Here is a 21,579-nt window from a genome sequence, read left to right as displayed (position 1 = left end):
GCAATTTGTTCATGGAGCTCCCATGTTTCTGACATGAGATTTTCAGAGAAGGCTTTTGGCAGTAGACATCTCCTCACAGTTCGTAGGATCAAGTCCAGTGTGAGAGTTAACTATACCCAGAGGCTCCCAGTTTGTTCATTCAGTGAATTTCCAAAGTGATTATTTGTGCCCAAGGGTAATACTCAACTGCTAGATAAAATCAAACTCCACTTGTTAAGATATCAAAAAAGCTAGCACAAATTGCTTTAAAAATCTACATTGTTTTTGCCTGATGAGCAAGAGACAACTCAACATAAGGATCACTCAGAGTCTTCTGTCATCTCTGTCCCTGGACACAGTCCCTGCACATGGCCTGACCTGTTCAGCAGTGCCTGTTGCCTTACCTGAAGTCACATGCAGTGGTCAGTTCTGCTCCTCCACCCAGAGCTTTTCCTTGAACTAAAGCAACTGTTATTAGAGGTAACCTATATATACAGGGAGAAGAACAACAATGCAAAATTATAGCTCCAAGTAAGACACAGTGCAAAATAATCTGAAGTTACACTATTTGTATCAGTGCTAACAGTTGCCTGGGGTTTGAAATGTTTTTCAGACTTCTGTACAGATGGCACTTACACATTTGTTTAGTTTCCAGCTACACTGACATACTCATACACAGAATATTTTTTTGCATTTCACTTTTTTTCATATTTCATACAGAAAAAAGGCTCACAGAAATTGACACAGAAAGAGCATAGATAAAGGGCCATTCCGCCCTCGTTCAAAATTGCACAATGGTTGCAAATTGAAGTCGCTACTGTTTTGCTGTTATGCACAACGTCGTTGATAATCTGCAACACTCCTGAAATCGATCCGCAAAAAAGCGCTCCGTTGTAGCGCTTTCAGGGAAATCCCAAAAAGTGGATTCACCCTCCGGAAAGCGCTACACTCTTGCAACCAATCTGCAACACTAGCGGGAAAGTTCTGTGCGTTACCATTGTTGCGGTTTCTGCAAAGTCCCTCCCCTCCTCTGATCTTCCGGCGAAGCAATTGCCTTTTTTTTTTCTCGGAGCGAGCGGAGATCAACGCACCGGCGAGCCTTCGTTTACCCAGCGAGGTTTCCCCGGCTGCAGTCCCTCCCCAGAGCTGTTTAAAGTCACCAAGCACCAAGCAACACACAGCCGCATTTGCTGGTTTATTTTCCCTTTATTTTTCACTCTATTTTCGGCCGAAAATTGCGCCCGTGTGGGGGGGGTATTTTTTTTTTCACTCGGGGGGAGTGTGGCAACGATGAAATGGCAGCTCAAACACCACCTGCTAGCTAGATGGGTCTCCCCGTTGCAACGAATTAACACACATTCGTTGCAACATGTATGTGTGTATGTGTTTTTTTTAACCTTCCTTAAAAGGAAAGGGGCTTTTTGGGAGCATGATAACGGGCGCCCATTGGCTGCTTGACGGCCAGGGGTGGGACAAAGCTCGGCAATATCGCTTCCTGGCTAGCGATTTTTGCCGAGACCGGAAACCTGTGGGAAACGATAGAAACGCAACTGGATTCCACTACAAAGGCAGGTATGTATAACGACGAATTCCACTATTTAAAATGACGTTTTTTCGTTCCGCAACCAATTTGCTACATGGATCCTGGTGCGGAATGGCCCAAAGAATCAACCAGATGCAATGATAGACATGATTATATGCAGGCGATTTATCAATGCTTATACTCGGATGGATTCAAGTAGGTAGCCATGTTGGTCTGAAGCAGCAGAACAAATTTAGAGTCATTTCATGAATAAAACTTTGTTTGTCCTAAAGGTGCTACTGGTGTTACTGGGCTCTAAATTTGTTATACTCAGGTTTATCAATGGTACTTTCACATACCATACACTCAATGAATTGCTAATTATACATTTATCTTGACTTCCTGGAAGGAGCTCAGGGAAATGCACATTCCATTCTATTAGCTCATGTTCCCCGGTTCAGGGTCATCCAGTAAACTTCAGAGCTTAGTGGGAGTTTAAAACCAAGTTCCAGAGGCTGAGTCTGACACTGTTCACCACATCACATGGCTTAGTTGGTAATGGAGAATGCCAGCCCTAGTTTTGCACACACTTTTCTTCCATTGGCATGGTGGAGAATATGGCTTATGAATTCAGCTACCTTTTTTCTTCCTTGGAAATTCAGAAAGCGCTGCCTTAATTTTCACATTCTGCCTCATTATCCTTGTGCAACCTTCAACAGCTACTATTCTTTCTCACTCTATGTATGCATAATTCAAGCAGTAGGGTTACAGTCACTTAAAGTTTCCAAATAATGGGGAACATGATTACATGTCAGAGAAATGTCTTCTTTTTCAACCCCAAGAGTTTAGGTCAGAGATTTTTTAAATAAAATGCAAAGGCCAACAATAGCCTCCCCGCCCACTCGCTCACTCACTCACATACACACACTCATAGGTGCAAAAGAAATATGAATTCCTAATTACTAAAGAGATACATACTGGAAATCTACTGTATGGAGAAAAAAACAACAGATGGTGGATCGAACTATCATTCGCCTCCTCTGCTTATGTTCTATCTATGTACCTATGTAGGTTGTTCAGACATTGCTCGCCAGTCTTTCAAAAGAGACTGCCCTCCATTGTGACACTGGAGATAGAAGTTAGCAGAGGCAACATTTCCAAAATATTTCATTTTTTTTACAGTTAAAGAAAATATTCCAAATTTTGATGTTTTCTTTTGGAAAAATCTGCCAGATCTTTTAAATAAAAACCAAGTGTTCAGTTTCCAAAACAATCTAGTCTTATGTGTTAGGATCCTTCAGATGTAGGAGCAAAAGGGGCTTGGCCAAGAGGATCCTACCCCATTTTCCATCAATATTCCCGGCCTCCCCCCCCTCCCCCGAAATCAAGTTGTAAAGGGTTAGCTAGAAAATAGGCTGCCGAGATGCAATTAGAAAGAGAAATTGGGCAAAGTCACCTCTCACTTTCGCATACACTCAAGAGTTGTAATGTTATTAATTTCTTCCACATCAGTGTAGTTCCTATTCTGTATGGCAATTCATTCATGAGGGTTCTACAATCCTCAGCATAGGTTTCTGGGAACACAAACGGGGAGCATGTGCACAATCCTCTTATGTTCCTTCTACATCTTTAAACAGCCCCGTGGCGCAGAGCGCCACGGACTGAATAAAGCAGTAAGGGCACTGTGGGAGGAGTTAGGGCGGGCCCTGTTCGGGATAAAAACTCGGAGGGGCCAATCAGGAGCCGCAAAGCAGCTCCTGATTGGCCCCTCCGAGTGTCCATCCCGCCTCAAGCAGCCAATGGGGAGCCGCGCAAAGCGCGACTCCCCATTGGCTGCTTCACCCGCCCAGACAGCCACGGGTGAGGGGTGGGCCGCGCCACCTTCTCCCGGCCGGCGGAGCGGCCTCGCCGCGTCGTAGACACGGTGAGGCCGCTCTGCCGGCCGGGAGAAGGCTCGAGAGAGCCTCGGTGGGTGGGTGGGTGGGCCTGGCCGCCTTCTCCCAGCTGGCGGAGCGGCCTCGCCGCGTCGTAGATGCGGCGAGGCCGCTCCGCCGGCCGGGAGAAGGCTCAAGAGAGCCTCGGGTGGGGGGTGGCCCTGCTCCCAGGCCATCTAGCGCCCATTTCATTCCTAAGTGAAATGGGCTTTAGATCTAGTCTATAAATAAAGGATTGAGCTCCACATACCATTCCAAGTTCGATGCTACTTTTGAAAAGTCTGCAAAAGATTTCAGTTCCAGATTTGGTATATGTGAAAAAATATTATCTACCTCATAAGTCTGGTTAAGGTGTTTTGCATGAACATGCACATATCCATTCCATCCTAAAAATAAAAGAAAACAGATTGAATCATCCTGAAGTACACTAACCCCCAAAGGGAATACCCCCCCCCCTGGAATTCTTGCTGTTCAGTTCCTTTTGACTGTAAAGGAACTTGCATAGGATGTTTTCCCAATTAAATGTTGGTCACATTATGTGTCAAGGAAAATTCAGTCCTGCTTTTGTATCAAATATGAAATTGAATGTTGCAAAGTAAGTATCTACATTGGTACATGGTGAAAATCAATTCCAAGTGTGACAAGGTTGTCAAGCAAATAGAAATGTATCATTTGCCTCTTCTCATATTTGTTTACCAAGTGAGTTTAAATAGACAGTGTACCCCCCCCCGCAATAACTTTTTCCTTTTTTAAAACCAGTGTAGGTAGTCTCCTGGATCTGTAAGAGAACTTCCATATGGGCCTATTTCATGGTCATGTGGGTGTTGACGGCTGCAGAGGCAGAACTTGTGGCTACTTAGGCCAGGTTTGGGTGTCATTCAACTCTCAGCCAGGTGTCAGTAAGGAGGGTGTACAGTAAGCCATAGCTCAAATGGCTATGGGAGGAGGATAGGTAGACAGTGTTTCTTTCCGGAATGAAATCACTGGGAATGAAATGCTACTAGCTGCATGTATTTGAATTTTGGTCTGAATGACCATAAATAAAATATAGCTGGTCCAGCCATCTGAGAAGGTGCCCTAGCAGAAAGGGGTGGGGCTATATGGGAATGAGGCTGGTTGAGAGAACAGAAGTCCAACTGCACCGGAGCCCCACCCCCAACATGCTCAAGAAGCACAAAGGGTTAGGGTACTGTATATCCCTGCCTGTATACCCCTCTACAGAGGAGGATGGGTAACAAGCTCCCACAAACACTACTCCAGAAGTTCTAGGGATGACAGTTCCCAGGTGGGACCTGGGGATTCCCCAGTTTTACAGCTCATCTCCAGACAACTGAGATCAGTTCCCCTGGAGAAAACGCCTGCATGGGAGGATGCCTGCACTCAATATTTCATTGAGGTCCCATCCCAACCCAAATCCCCCCCACTCCTGCCTCTACCTTCAAAGTCTCCAGGTATTTCCCAAGCCCAGAAGATACGGGGCTCTTTGTTTCCTAACTGCCACATTCTTTTACCAAAGCATGACAATATTTCAGTGTTTCATAAAAAAAACCCATCTCAAAATCAAGAGCCCAAATGTGGCATAACTGACACATGTGGTATGTTTTATTTTTCTTCAAAAGAAGCAAGCAGCAAACAAGGGAAAAAACAACAAAAGACTCCTTGGTATTGCTCTGAATGGAATATCAGTGATCAGTGGGAAGAAACAGTCTCTCACGTACACCCCATTTGACACAGGGTAGTTGCACTTTTAATTTAAAAAAACTAACACTTCCACTAAAGGATAAAAAGAAGACACTAGGGGTGGCAACAATGCCACAAAGGTAACTGTCTTCCTGCCAACCAAAATCCCAATATAGCCAGGTCTGTGCTGTTTTCACAAAGGCTGATTTCTAAGAGGATTAGATCAGGATTGTCTAATTCTAGGCAAATGCATGGCTGCTGACACAGGGGAAATGCAAAGCACCAAGGATCCTCATCCAGAGGCTGCATGTGCAACTAGCAAATCACCTTCTTTTGTACAGGATACTCTTGTCAGAGATAAGATGATTTTCTGCACGATTCCACCTTTCACGCAACAAAGCTGCCATGCAGCTATGTCAGAGTATCCTCAGGGCTTTTTGTTATGGTGGCCTATGAAGATTCACTAAGTCACCCTTTTGACAAGCCATTTGATCATGGCCAACTCTGTTGCTTATTGTCTGAGAAGAAACCATTTTGACTAGTGCTTTCATTTCTTTATGCATTCCATCTCAGCACACTGGAAAAGATCCCTAATAGACCATTCTGAATAATCAACTCATCAGAGAACTTACCCATTTTGGCTTACATCTAGCTGAAATAGAAGTGTGCAAGCTCCATTCCATCATCTGCCCTTACACAAAGTTCATCAGGGGATTCATGGGAGTCAGCTGAAAATAATCTGCTGATGTTTGACATGATGGAAGGTGTATGATAGGCCAGAATACATTAGACCACAATGCTTGGATACAATAAACCTTCATGGCCTATCTAGGAAAGATATTACCTTTAATTTGAATAGTTGTTCCCTTCTAAACTCACATATGATTTCCCACTGGTATTTTCATTTTTGCCCAGGACCTGCACAATGACACTCCTTGACAGAATCCATTCCTGATTCTTCAATAAGTGACAGTATTCATAACATATTCCATTCCAGCATGGATATTAAATATGAGTTTTAAAAAATAATGTAGTTTCTCTGCTATAAAAGACCAAACACCGCCTGAGCCACCATCCTTTTAAGGATCTTAAGAATCCACTGACTAATGGATTCTGACCCATCATTTAAAAACCACCCTCCTAAGATTAAGATTCCAAGAGTCAGGGGAAAGATCCATTGCTGCAAGCAATATGTAGGGAACAATTCAGCCCAAAGCTAACAGGTACTGAAGACAAGAAGAGCTTTAAAACCCTGGTGTACCTCTTCTGTTGCAATTAATGGGATTGTAAAAGGCTGTGCTGGCTGGAACAAGGTCTTGTTTCTTTAGTCTTAATCTTTATATCATCATTCACTAAAATAACTGTGCAAGTATGACACAGAATTTAACAAATCCAAGTTAAAAAGAAAAATGAAAAGAAAACAGAATAAAGAAGAATCACTTGTCAAGAAACGTTTAGTCTTAAACATGGACATTCAAGATTGTACCATTTGGTACCACAAGGAAAATGCAATGTATGTACTTCATCAACAAATACACAAAATCAAACCTGAACCCTGCTTTCCAATTATACAATTTCAGGAATCAAACTAAATGGCCTTGTAAATTACACCTAGAAAGCAGAGCAAAAAACCTATTTAAGCCCATAATGAAAGCTAGGAGCTACTCCTTAGCTGAGGGAACAGACAAAAGGGGCTGTGGGTTTTGGTCATTCATTGATATCTCTTCTTTCTTAGACCATAGGACTCATGAAAGCTTCCACAGCAGGTTCCCCTACCTAGGCACTAATCAGATTCAGTAGGAAACACTCAGGAACAATGACTACTCTTAAAAGGGTACATACACTCAAACCCAACAAACAATCCAATACTGATTTTGTGGTCAGTAATTTTGTTGTCCTGCAGTATTTAAGTGTCCTGAGAAAGAGAGAGAATTGTGGGGGGAAAAGGTTTACCAATAGCTGCTGGGGCCATGGATTGTGCAACTGCCAATCCAATCTTGACACTTCCTGCCCAATCCAATATGAGTTTATTCAGAAATTAACTGCAGCTGGCTACTAAGTATGAATAGGACTCTTAGAAATAAACAACTTTCCCTCAGCAGAGGCTTCCTTCTGCTCTCTCCCTCTCCCTCTCTCCAAATTATATGTAAAGGAAAACAACTCCCTTTAGAGGCTTGGCAAATCATTCATGCTAATCTTCTTATCTGTAACTGCTAACAGTCTAGGAGATAAATGTTTTTTAAAGAAATGGAATAAGCTGAAAGAAGAATATGTAACCAGGAGATTCTGAGTAATAAATCATATACTCTGCCACTACCATCCTTATAATTTGTCATTTCTGAAATGCTGACTGCATGCTTAACACCCAGATACAAAATGAAGCATTCTATTGTTTCCCTTTTTGTAGCAATGAAGATTTTTATTGCCTTTTCTTGAATTAATGCTTCAGAACTTTAAAGTGAATTTCTTCTCCTGGAAAAGAAATTGCTCCCATTACTTGCCTGCGGGCTGGACAGTAGCCTGACAGCATTAAGATCAGATCCTGAGCAAAAAGTATTTTCTGCACCATGGATAATAAGTCCTTTTCCATTCTCCCAGTTTTCTAATTCAGCAACCTTTTCTTGTAGTTCTATCATCATTGTACCTGCCAATAACAAAAGGAAAAACTACTGAGGCATTTATCTCACAGTTGGATAGAAGAAAGGACTATACTACTAATACAGATTTTAAAGGCAAAAGTGAACATGTGACTATCTACTTAAATGTAAAACTATGGGGTAAAAGGTCATTTTTAATCCCCTAAAGCAGTGTGCAAATAAGATAACAAGGCCCAGACCCATCACCTTAATGTATCTGAATCCACACAACCCAACTCTCTTTGGGTGCTAGAGCTGGGCTGAGGGGGAAATTATTAAAATAACTCAGAACAATGAGGAAAGACAAGCCAGGGTTAAGATCCCCCTCACTGGTACACTTTGCTCTTTAAAAAAATACCCCTCAAAACATTTTATACATGTAAGTGTGAGGACGTGGGAAAGAAATAGTATGGGTCTGTCTCTCACTCTAATCTTCTCTAATTTGGACCTAGTTGACCAACGACAGAGGAAGGCAGAAAGCAGTCTGGGGAGAAGGGAGTGAGTCTGAGGCATTTCTTTGCCATGCTGACCTCCAAATTACATATACAGTAACTGATGATATTCCTATATCATGCAATCTGTACAGTACCAAGGACCAGTCAGAAGCATATAATGAAAAATGACAGAATGAAATACAAATCCCATGTCCTATATCTAAGTAGCATGCTTCTCACATTAGGGATGAAGTTCAAAATTAAGCCAATGGTCACTTTTTTCTTCCTTGGAACAGAGTGGAACATTGATGATGCAAGGTATCTGCTTCATGCAAAGGGCACTGGAATAGTTATATGACAGGAACCGTCAAGAGTGAAGAAAGCAAAACAGCAATGAATCTCTCACTCCCCATGACTTATCATGTACCAAATGAACACTATAGCTCCCCCATCCCCACCTGATACAAACAACACTTAATGCTTTCTATAATTTCCAGCTAGAAGTGCTTTCATTAGTGGTGTCTAGAGAAAACAATTCTGTGAGCCTTTCTCCTCAGATTTCAGGTCCTGACACCCTTGCAGCTCAACTATTCTGGTAACACAGAAATGTCTTTTACGGTAGACACAGTTTTCAGCATGATGTGAATCACTGTAGTATCCTTCATATAGAAGTGATGCAAAATGCCTGTCAAGTGCAGGCTACTGAGAAGACAGCGTTAGAGCACAACACTGCCTGCCTAGTGTCTTTTAGCTCTATTTCAAGGAGCTGTTTCTGCCCATCACCAATGTTGCACTCAGTCAAGATCAGTCCCTTGAGTGCCAAGAACAAATGCTGAGGATGTTTACAGAGGTGTTAGTGGTAGCTGGGACTACCTCCTCTCTGGTAGTTCAATCATCTTCTAGAAGCATCTTATGACATTTTACAGCAATTATACACACAGTTGCTGGCCAGTATTTATGTACATTGGTGTCCATAGAATTCCCTTGAGGACAGAATATGCTATATAGACCAAGAAGAAAGCAACTGTTTTTCCCTGGAATGTACAGGCCATATGAAGAGAAATGAACTGGGGCAGCCGGCAGTCTCATTGGACTGATTTTCCAGGTTGTGTGTATCTTGCATTACTACAGAAGCCCTGTGAAGAACAAGACCTATTTAACACTTCTGTGATTAAGAGCTAAATCATTTCACAATGATGTTAACTTTTCATTTTTGTCTTTGCATACATTATGGGAATCAAACATATAATACCTGTGAATGCATTCATTAGCTGTGGGTTGTTCAAGGTAAGTATCCCAATGCCATCTTCTGTTTTTGAAAAATTAACAGACCCGCCAGTAAACTGCTGAAGTTTGTTCTTTATTTCCTTCTCTTCAAAACCATGGATATGGTTATACAAAGACATCATTCTTTGCCAGAGCAACATGCTCTTAGGCAGTCGATGGAAACTCTTCCATAAGAAACCAGGCATTTCTGGAAAACAACACACATCAGAAGTCACTATAGGGCTGTATCTCTAGCTTTCTGAAACCTCCCACAAGAGCAAACTGCTCTGACTAAAGATCAACTGCCTTATTTATAGCTGAGATGCAATCAGAAATAAATTCAACACATATGAGGGGCAAATTTTAGAGCTGGAATAGATTCAGACAAATGGACCCTGGCATATGAGAGGCAGAAGGCATGGGATGAAAGAAACTTAATTCCATTGTTTGCCTATCTTTTAATAATCCCTTGCTTCACAGTTTCATGCACAGAAAGCATCAGATGATGAATACACTGCATGCAAATACTTTATTCTTAGTCTCTTGACATGCATGCACTACGCCTTGCCTGACTAAGAACTTTCTCTGGCATCCTGCCCATTCAGTCCTCATGCTCAGGTTGGTTCAAGTCCCCATCTCTGAAAAGGGAAGCCCTTTCTCCTGGTTGACACTGGGCTCCTGGGAGGCTGCTTTCTGTTCTGGCCCTTCTCCTTGGCACCACCAGCCTACCAGATTGTTCCTTGCTTCTTTGCAAGTTCTTTCTCTAGGAGTGGATATCCAGGTTCTCTCCTGCAAGATTCCTTCCATATCAGATGTGGCATCTAACTGTAGGACTGCTACAAGCATTTCTCTTTCAGGAATATGGTGGGATCACTGACATTCATTTGATTTCCATTCTATCCACTTAATATATGTTTATCCTGTTCTTCCAAAGACTTCAGGGCAGCTTCACAGTTTTCCCTTCCTCTTTTTATCCTAAGAGCCCTGTGAGGAAGCATAAGCTGAGAGAAGCTGACTTGCCCGAGGTCACCCAGCAAGTGTCTAGGGAAGAATGGGGGCACGGACTTGCCACAAGGCACATAATCAGACCACTAGTGTAATTATAAGCCACAACAGATCCACTCTATTTTCCTTGTCTAGTTTAAACACTCTACAGAAAATTTTAGTAACATTAAATAACAAACTATAGAAATAGTAAGCAAAAATACCAATTAGATAAGGGTTCTTTTATTGGTTTTTAGGTTTCACAATATACAACTACACTAAAAAACTACTGGAAAAGGATTTTAAACAACAACAGTTAAAAAAGAGAGAGATTTGAATGCACAGCAAATTAGTTTGCCACTCTGTGACTGAGCCAGGGAAAGAAGGTATTCTTCAGGCTCAGTTAGGGCCTCTAGGTGAGCAGCATAATTTCTTGCTAGCTTGCCAGTTGATGCAATGACAAATGATGGTTTGCCACAAACATGGAAATAACTAGTTACCACATGAACAGGGGGAACAGGGGGAACGCTGAGCCTTGTTAACCCAAAAGAGACAAAACATTTTACTGTACAAAAAAACTTCTGTCCAAGGAAAGTGACCTTCTCACCTCCCTCACATCAACATTGCAGAAAAGCCCACCCCCATGCGGCCTGGGGGTGCGGTCCTTGGTTTCCCTGGAGCAGAGGTTCAAGGTTATTTTGTAGCATAGGAGGGAGCAAGAATGTTGCACTCTGAAATGAGAAAACCTTCCAATCATAGAAGCAACTCATAGCTTGCCATGACATCTGAAACAAGTGAAAGCAAGGCATCAAGCCAAATCAGCTTTGAGACCAATAAGTACATCTCGCCAGACAGTAGGGGGATGTACCTCTCCAGATTACATTCAGTCTACTCTTTTGTGGAGTAAGTAGGTCTCCTGCTACTTGGCAGACAGAATTTACTCAACACTTCTAAGTACAAAGAAAGACATGCAAGACTATTTATTTTCTACAAAGCACAAAACTAAACTGTCGGGCTCTCTTTCTTTGTTGTATATATTCCTGAAAATGCTTTACTTTTAAAATGTTGATTAGAAACAAATATTGTGAAGTTTCTCTCCATCCCTGATATCATTTTCTAACAGTGTGGATGGTTCTACAAGTGAATAGGCTTGTAAGTAGCACTGCTATGGTAATCTTTTTTTCCCCCTAAGCAAATGAACAGGTAGGCACAAATTGGACATTACAGCCAGCTGATGATCATGAGTCACAATGAGTGATTCACACAAGGCAAGGTATTATCACAAATATTTTTTGCTCTGCTGTATTTATTTATTTATGTGAAAGATTTGTATCTTCCTAGGCAGCTAACCACATATTAACATAATTTAAATCAAGGTTTTGGTATTCACCTTTAAGGCCATCCACGGTCTGGGCCCCACATATCTGTGGGACCACCTATCTCGTTATGCCCCCCCCCCCCGCAGGGTGCTTTGCTCTGCAGGTGCTAATCTGTTGAAGGTCCCTGGCCCGAGGGAGGTTTGCCTGGCATCAGCTAGGTCATCAGGCTCCCTGCATGCCCTGAGGCACCAGTCTGAAGCTTGTGGAGTGTGGGGGAGGAGGAGGGTTACTGTCACTGCCATGGGTGGGTGAACTGGTAAGGGGATTTTATTGTGGGTTTTATCTGGATTGTTACCCGCCACAAGCCACTGAATAGAAATGGTGGGCTGTTAATAAAATGAATGAATACATAAAATACAAATTCAGTTTAAAACAGAAAACTGCAGAAAAAGTATAAAACATCAGAATAACCATTAAAAAGCAGAATAAGAAAAGCAAGGCTATTAAATGTGAAACACATACACACACTAAATAAACACTAAATAAACACTAAATAAACAACACACATCTACGAATTCTTGCTTGAAACTTTAATCTCCTGTGTCACAACAATCAGGCCCCCACAGCGCTCTTAGACGAAGTTCCCCAGTGGGAACCCTCTGCAAAATGGTGGAACATCCCCAGGGCAATACTGCAGAGACCATCTTGTCTACTTTATCTGTAAAGCAGCCTGTCCTCACTGCCACCCAGGCCTCATCCAGAAAGGGGGTGGGGAGGGGGAAAGATAGACATTAGGATCCCCTATGAAGACCTTAAAAGACAACACTGGTAATTCTACACCTTGACCTGTGTCATGTGAACAGAATAACTACATTTGTGTCTTAACACTTATCCTGAGAAAGTAACAAGAATGGAACTTAAGTCCACGTTCTTTCGAACTACTGGGAATTTTACAACATCCCATTTGTATTTTAATTAAAGTTCAGTCTAGTGTGATGGGGTGATTTATGGAGCAGCTGACATTAGATTTTACAGGTTAGTAATATAAATAGCTAATTATCATAATTTCATGAAGGCTATTTGCCAGTTCAGCTTTATTCTATCCTACACCAACCCAAAAATAGCTTTAAGTTCTTTAGTTACGGTGACTGGCAAATTCATCTCGTTTTGACAATACCATGTGAAGCACTAGTACTCAATAAGCAGCCCTCTCCTTCTTATAAATAAAGCTTTTGATTTGTAATGTCCTTTACAACATTTGTTTTGTTTACCCAGAAAATAAGGCTGTTAATGTTCTTACATTACAGAGATACTCTGTGAGTGAAGATTGAAGTTGAGAAATTATGATTTCTTCAAAGAAAAAGTCTAAGGAAGAGCTTCTAGGTCGAGGCACAGCACTGTCACAGCCATAACTTTCAAATGTTCAAGGAGTTCCTTTGCTGGGAATGACAACTCAATATACCAGCTGCAACTTCCACACTGTCAAAGGCCCTGCCTTTAACAGAAGCTTGACACGCAGAAGTTTGGGAGGGGAAATTTTTCCTAGTATAAATTTAAGCAAAGAAAAAAAATTAAGCTTTGCCTGCTAAATCTGTGTACACTTATAGACATAATGAAACCCTACCCACAATATACTGTGCTGTAAGTGAAGTCATGCACTGTGGGCCATGGAAACGGGAGAGAAAACATGCTTACAGAAAGAAAGAAAAAACTTGACTCCTTCTAGAAGAAAAAAGATGGCTATTTGTTGGTTATTCTGCCCTGACAATTTAGCATTCATATAAGTAGGGCATGCGGTAAGAGAAAAGTTGCTATGCTGCTACCATTACACAGAAATGAAACTTAGTACTTTACAGTTATTACAACAGCTTGCAATTAATATGTTAGCAACTTTAATCAAACACAATAAACCCTAATCTGTATATCCAGAATAGAACAGCCAAGCCTGGTGTAGTGGTTAGGAGTGCGGACTTCTAATCTGGTGAGTTGGGTTTGATTCCCTGCTCCCCCGCATGCACCAGCTGGGTGACCTTGGGCTCCCCACAGCACTGATAAGGCTGTTCTGACCGAGCAATAATATCAGGGCTCTCTCAGCCTCACCTACCCCACAGGGTATCTGTTGTGGGGAGAGGAAAGGGAAGGCGAATATAACCCGCTTTGAGACTCCTTCAGAGAGAGAAAAGCGGCATATAAGAACCAACTTTTTCTTCTTCTAAATGTTAAAACTCTAGTACTTTGGTGGACCTGGTTGAAGAGGCATGGCTGGAAATTTAGCTCAGTGCAAAATGTTGTGTTTGATTAAGGTGACCAGCTTTTTAGAATAGATTCAAATGAGTAGCCGTGTTGATCTGAAGTAGCACAATAAAATCAGAGTCCAGTAGCACCTTTAAGACCAACAAAGATTTATTCAAGGCGTGAGCTTTCAAGTGCAAGCACTCTTCGTCAGACTAAGAACTGACCATCATGACAGTGGGAATATATAAGCAAAAGTTAATCCTGTTACATTAGTAAACTGTGTCACAGCATCCACACACAGCCACATGATAATTCCTTCTGTGAAAACCCTATATTGGGACTGCGCATGTGCTGAAGAAGGTTGTGCCTTCTTATTCACTCATCCTGCTCCTTCTTCCTTGGTGGCCAACAAGGCACAAGCAAGATCCAGACAGGGCTCACACTCCCCATTCACAGATAAAGAACTCCATAAACTCAGTACTCTTGGATGTAGAGGCTATTCTTCATTAATTCTTAGCATGAGGGTCACAAATTACCAGTCCATTATTTATATGGGAATATATGTCCTTGTATCTGGAGCTGATTCCAGAAGACAAATGAACATTGGCCAGAATTCTAAAGGTGGAAGACAATAAAGTTTTGAAGCAACAAATGAATGCTGGCCACCATGAAGCTAATTGTTCACCTTGAGCGATTGCTTCAGTCACCACTTTAAGGTGACATATATGGTTGAGGTTAACTGCCTTGCCCCCAGAGATCAGAGTGAGAGTTGAAGATTTACATTTTAAGGGATCACAACTTTTCTCTTTGAAAGCTGATGAGATGCTGGCCCAAATAAAGAAATACAAACATATGGCCAAGTGGGTGGGGGCGGTGGCGGTGACTACCCCTGCCCCATAGCACTACAGATTCCACTTTGCTCCTTGACAACCTTATCAACAGCTGCAACAGAGATTTTGGAGAAATACACCTTTTTGATGTGTTGCACAATGCTCCTTCTCCTCTATTAAATCATAGAGCCAGTACACATCTTTTCAGCCTAAAACCTGGAATTGTCTCAGGGGCAAAAAGTTCCACTTCTGAGTACATTCAGAATGGAATCTGCCCCCTTCCCTTCTTTGGCAGACTGGTCCTATTTTAAACTATTTTAAGTATTTTAATGACTTCTGGGTTTTATATATTAGACATGAATACAGGCCTGAGTTTACTGTGGCCTCGTCTAGGACTCCCTCATGCCCTGATGTCCAATCTTCTGAAGCCCTCTTGCAGGCTCCACATGATCTCCTGCTTACAGACTCAATACAACATGTCCCATCTGATAGTTCACCTATGGGGCTTTGCTCTAGGTATTTTAGTATCCAAAAATGGTGGTGGGTCAGACATATTTTGGATCTTAGTTGAACAGGGGGGTCTTAAGTGTCAAGGTTTAGAATGGTTTCACTTCTGATTGTACTTTAGTTAGTTTGATAAAAATTAGAGTTCTCTGTGCTAGACCTCAAGAATGGTTACTTCCATATGGCTGTTCACCTGTCATAGGAAGGATCTGCAATTTAGATGCCCTGGGCTTTGTTTTCAGTACATTTAGACTGGCTATTGACCGAAGGGTGCTTACCAAATGTATGACTGTCATAGAATCATAGAATCCCAAAGTGGGAACGTGCATGCAGGCCATCTAGTCCAAACCGGGGTCAACGTAGGATCAGCCTAGTGCAGTGGTTCTCAGCCTTCCTAATGCCATGACCCTTTAATACAGTTCCTCATGTTGTGATGACCTTGAACCATAAAATTATGCAAGTATTCTTTCACAGAAATTAAACCAAAACTGACAATTGGTGTGAAGATCCTTTGTTCATGATTGTATATAAATTGTTTTTTTCTGGGGGCGCTGCTGAAGCGGCTGGCAGCTGAGCGCGGGCACCTGCAGGAGGAGCGGCAACAATGGCGGCGCCCCTCCAGCCAAGCTGCTCGCCCTGCTGCGACCCCTGTGAAAAGGTCATTTGACCTCCAAAGGGGTCCTGACCCCCAGGTTGCCAACCACTGGCCGAAGGCATCCAGGGTAAGTATCTGTCCAGCTGCTGCTTGAAGACTGCCAGTGAGGAGGAGCTCACTACCTCTTTAGACAGCTGATTCCACTGCTGAACAACTCTGTGAAATGTTCTTCCTGATATCTAGTTGGTGCCACATAGTTTAAATTCATTATTGAGGGTCCTATCCTCTGCTGCCAACAGGAACCACTCCCTACCCTCCTTCAAGTGACATTTCAGATACTTAGAGAGAGCTATCATGTCCCCTCTCAACCTCTTCTCCAGGCTGAACATTCCCAAGTCCCTCAGCCTTTTCTCATAGTTTGGTCACCAGGCCCTGGATCGTCCTCATTGCTCTCCTCTGCACACTCTCAATTTTGTCCACATCCTTGTGTGGTGGCATTCAAAGAGTTGTACTAATTTCCCTCTTTGAATGATTGGTTACTGGTTGCACCCTCACTTAATAACCTTTGTTGCACAGGATTCTTTCAACAAAGCACATGCTATATTTTAGTGGCTCCTTTTTGGACTTGATAGAATTGATTCTCCCTACTGAGGACCATGTCTCAGAGAATTATATTAATTTCTTCTAGAACCCAATTTGTTGCAAGGGGTCCAATCTTACACCATAATGTGTCTAGGCTCTAATTAGCAGCTTGGTTTCTTACTCTACCATGGGTTTTTCAGTGTCGATAAATATACAAACCTTCTACTTGCAAATCTTATTACCACAAACAGAAGAAATTTGTCTCTTGGACACTAGGTCACGTGTCTTTCAACTGCCCATTTCTTCTCATAGTATACTACTTTTCCCTTTGGCTAAGAGAGAGTTAGTCCTGTCCTCAGTACAAGTTCATTTGGCAGCCAATTCAGCATTCCATGAGCTTGTGAATGGCTGTTCTGTTTTTTTTTTACTACTAGGTATCTAAGCAGTTCTTTAAGGGTTTGTTCAACCTGTTCACTGCCAGGACTACCATAGTTCTACAGTGCAGACTGTCATTGGTGTTGACCCACTTTATGCCACCTCCTTTTGAGTAGCTTGTTTCTTGCCCAGATAACTTACTTTCCGTGAAGGATGGCTTGCTGGTGCCCATTACCTCTTTAAGGAGGGTGTAAGCTTGCAGTTCTATTGGTTGATATTCCCTTTACAAAGTTTTTGGGGTAGAGAGTAGCTTTAAGACCTAGTATTAAGTTTCTCCCCAATGTTGTATCAGACTTTCACTTTTCTCAGGTGATTAGTTTACCAGTATTTTTTTTCCAAATCAAAGCCTTACACAGTTCAGATGTACACAGAGCTTTATTCTCCTGTTTATCTCTTTCACATTTCTTTTGTAATGATACGAGTCTCTTTGTTTGTCATGCTAGCTCTTGAAAGGGATGATTAGCATCCTCTTGGACTCTCTTTCATTGAATTGTTGAAACCATTAAATTTTGCCCTAACACACTGGTGCTTCCGCTCTGTTGTCTATACAGGCATGTTCAATGAGTACCCAGGAACCTTCAGCTGCCTTTCTACGTCTGATTGCAAGACAGCTACAGGGCTGTGACATGGTCCTTCTTACAGACTTTTGATTTTGACTATGCTGTTAATATAAACACCAGGAGGGAGTCAGCTATAAGAAGAGCAGTTCTACATGCACTTATTAACTCAGACTCTCACACTGCCATAGTGAGTAGCTCACTATTCTCCCAATGTGGGACTGCACAGAAGATGGAAGGGAAAACAGTGTTGCACTTACATGCAACTGTTGTTTGTTGAACATATTTTGTGCAGGAACACACTCCATCCCACTTTCCCTCCCAGGAGTACTCTTGCTGGTTTTCTCCCACACAAAATATTTATTCTAATTGGTACTCTGTTGATAATCCCAACAATTATACTATTATGATCTATTTCCTGAGAGAGCTGTATATGTCCACATAGAACAGCCAGACAACTTGTCCCATGCTTTGACAGTAGGAAGATCTTTACTGTATGAAGGCACAAGAATGACTTCTGATCTATAAGATGAAAATTCTGATATGTGGTTTCTTGTTTTCCATTGAGAAAATAAACCTATCCTTAAGAGCTGAAAATGTAACTCACTGTTCCTTTGCAATATCTAATACAGACTTTCTCAACTTATTTATTCAGTAATTTATTATATACCACCCCTCACTGTGACATCTTAGGGCCGTGTACATAAAACAAAATAACAACAAAAAACACGACTAGAAAACATACATTAAGCCACTAACAAGTGAGAGCAAAAGATATTTCAGTTTATAGTCAGCAGTAACATGACTTAACTTAGAAACATGAGCAACTGTAGCAACTGAAAAAGGAGGAGGCCATGTTCTTAGACAATGGGGACAGCCTGACAAGGATGAGTCTAGGCTGCAGGAGCCCCTTCACTGACCTTCAGTTGAAAGCCTGACGGAAGAGCTCCGTTTTACAGCTCCATTAGGGCTCTGATCACATTGGGGAGCTCATTCCACCAGGTAGTGGCCATTGTCGAAAAGACCCTGGCTCTTGCCGAGGCCAGGCAGACGTCTTAGGGGCCAGAGATCACCAATGTGTTGAAATAAATGGAGTGTATCACTAGGGTGGGGGTGGACAAGCAGATGGTCCTTGAGGTATGCAGACCCTGGACTGTGTAGGGCCTTGAAGGTGAGTACCAGTACCTTAAACCTGATCTGGCACCCAACTGATAGCCAGTGCAGCTGCTGAAGGATTGGGGTAATGTGGATTCTCCATGGTGTTCAGGTAAGGATGCGAGCAGCTGTGGTTTGGACCAGTTGTAATTTCTGGAGCAGGGATAAGAGAAGGCCTGCATAGAGCGAGCTACAGTAATCCAGCCTAGAGGTTACTTTTGCAAGGATCACTGTGGCGAGGTTTCTGGGGTCACATAGGGTGCTAACAGCTTGGCTTGGCAGAGAAAGTACAGTTGTAGTCTTTCCCTCAGAGTATACATCGATAAATCTTGAAACAGTTGTACCTCCTGGACTCCAATATCAGTACAGATGTTTTTCCAAGAAGCTCCTTTCAATCGATTGCTTTCACCGCAGATCCAAATGTCTTTTAATTGATTCTTGTGTACTGTTGCTTTGGAGTGGCTGTATATCTTCTCAGGTAGGGTGTCCTTATCTGAGCTGCAAGACTCTGACATCCCCTTTTCCCTCTCCATAATTTCAGATTCCTCTTCTGCTGGTAATTTTCCACCTTGTTTAGAGCTATCATCAGCCACTACTATTGGTTCATCATTCCTGTTAGAAACTTCTTCCTTAATGCCTTTAAACTCCATGAGCATATTTTTAAGCGAGCCATTTATAGATTCTTTCAGGTCTTGTGTTTGTTTCTCTAGAAGATATGCAAATTTTTAAAGCGAAAACATGTTCCAGGCTTGGAATTTTGTTAGACTTAATCAATTATGCATATGTTGTTTCCAAAATATATTTGCAATTTTGCAAATAACCAGTAGAGGTCCTACAGAGTCCTAACGAAAGCAACAGTCTGTTTTGATAAAGCAATGTCTCTGGAGCTTAGTTCTCGCGAGATTCACGGCTCTAATCTCTCTTATCTCCGAAGACAAAAACAGATGCAATAAGAGCTGTTACTTATTAGTTTGAGTTAATTTAAGTCCTTCTTCTGCTTAGAAAAGAAAATTAGCCTGCCTCATAATGAGGTGGCATCAAGCAGAGCCAGAAACGGGGGAAACAGTAGAGACGGAGAAGCGGAAGAGCACTTGCATCTCTGCGTTGATTAATGACTCAATATCTTGGAATTTGGCAGTGTCCACCCCCTCAGTTGTAATGAATCGTCTTCCTGTCACTCTAGCTTGTTTGGATTAGCGAAAGCAACTCTCCACGCCGAGAGTTCATTCCAGGGAAGAGGGTGCCGGGGGAAACCCCACTCACTGTTTGTAGGCTCGATCTGATGTCTGCCAGATGTTTTCACTCCGGAGTTGTGGTGAGTCGAAGGTCTTGCTGGGAGGTATCCAATTAGCTTTGTAGATTAAAATAAGCTTTGTAGATTGCAGAGTTGAAAAAGGAGGAAAAGGATGAAAGGATATTAAAATGGCGGACGGCGCTTGCTGGACCCTGTGCACACTGAGCTTACGTTCCAGTGGGAGATTAATTTCCCTGCGGAACAGAGAGGCCCCAGAGATTCACAAGGAATTTCTGAGAGGATTGTAGGTGGGTTAGCGTACCCAAAACCCGATTCTGTCAATCACAGCAGCGATTGACCCTCAGTGGAACAGGAGCTCGAAGTATTCGAGCTATCCAAGTGCCATGGCTCCGCCTTCGATCACACCAACTTTCTGACTGCTTGTGCAATTTTAAGTTGCACACCATTCAGGATTGGGATGCACACTTCCTGGTTCAACCCTTTCCCACATATCCAAAGGACCTCCATCTTCAAGGGGTTGAGTTTCATATGGCTACACTGAAACCATTCCACTACAGCTTCCAGGCATCTATCCAAAGAATTAGGGGATTTGTCAGGCTTACCATCCATTAGGAGACAGATTTAGAAACCCCTGAAACATTCTTCAGGCTTCAAGAAACCCCAAGAAGTGATGTGATAGTACAGAATATGATTGGGAAGCATGGCTGTGTACATGCCCACCTGGGGCCACTCCCCTTTCTATGCCCTCCAGGTCCATCATTGGCCACTGGGGGGGGCAGGTTGACCTTATGTGGTCATATCATCAATCAATCATTCCCACCCAATCAGGAAACCCTTCCAGGGCCATCAAGAAACCGCATGGTTTCACAAAACTGTTGTTGAGAAAGCCTGATCTAATAGAACATCACAATGAAAATGTATTTTAGATGAATTCATATCAGCTGTGCTCCCATCTTCTCCTACAACAAATGTTTCAAGTTTGCTCCATCCATCCATTTGATTTATTGACCACCACTCCCAGGCCAAGCCAGCTCATGGCAGTTTACAATAAACCTCCCAAAACACATCAAGAACAAAAAATAAAATCCCCTGGCAGCATAACCTCAACTCACCAGCCCAGCATGGGCCAAATAGCTCTACCACAGCATGCACTGCCAGCTGACCTCATGTGTGTGGGGGGAGCACCTTCTTCCCTAGCTGTTCAGGGTATCCTGAGGTGGGATCCCAGATCTTCCACAGCCTGGCCTCAACCAAATGCCTGGTGGAAGAGCTCCATCTTGAAGGCCCTGCATAACTCTGATAGTTTCATCAAGACCCTCAGCTCTTCCAAGAGATCACTCCACCAGGTTGGGGCCAGGGATGAAAAGGACCTGGCCCTGGTTGAGGCCAGCCATACTTCCCGTGGGCTGAGGACCACCAGCAGATTCAAACCTGCAGAGCAAAGAGCCCTGCAGGGAGCATAAGGAGACAGGGACCAGACCATGGATGGCCTTGAAGGTTAATACCAAACTTGATCTGAAATGCAACTGGCAACCAATGCAACTGCCTCAGCACTGGCTGGATATGGGCCCTCCAAGATGACCTGGAGAGGACCCTAGCAGCCACATTTTGTATCAACTGTAATTTCTGGGTAAAGAACAAAGGAAGGCCCACGTAGAGTGAGTTATAGAAGTCTGG

The 21,579-nt window shown here is 42.6% G+C and overlaps 1 protein-coding gene across 5 annotated transcripts in view; it reads right to left on the bottom strand.

Moving 5' to 3' along the window:
* The window catches only part of ECHDC1 (ethylmalonyl-CoA decarboxylase 1), a 42,977-nt gene that overhangs the window by 10,369 nt on the left and 11,029 nt on the right, over positions 1–21,579 (bottom strand). For 4 of the 5 annotated variants that reach the window (XM_077300007.1, XM_077299998.1, XM_077300026.1 and 1 more), the window contains 4 exons: positions 9,438–9,659; positions 7,617–7,759; positions 3,769–3,821; positions 384–464 (listed from right to left, as the gene is read on the bottom strand). In XM_077300007.1, coding sequence (XP_077156122.1) covers positions 384–464; positions 3,769–3,821; positions 7,617–7,759; positions 9,438–9,657 — 497 coding nt within the window. In that variant the 5' untranslated portion in view covers positions 9,658–9,659. Of the gene's footprint in view, positions 1–383; positions 465–3,768; positions 3,822–7,616; positions 7,760–9,437; positions 9,660–13,054; positions 13,297–21,579 lie in introns of all 5 variants that reach the window. The other variant, XM_077300017.1, reaches the window with a different exon arrangement.

Source organism: Paroedura picta, chromosome 1 (genome assembly GCF_049243985.1).
Source record: "Paroedura picta isolate Pp20150507F chromosome 1, Ppicta_v3.0, whole genome shotgun sequence".
NCBI classification, from domain to species: domain Eukaryota; kingdom Metazoa; phylum Chordata; class Lepidosauria; order Squamata; family Gekkonidae; genus Paroedura; species Paroedura picta.
This window is presented reverse-complemented; position numbering and strand designations above follow the sequence as displayed.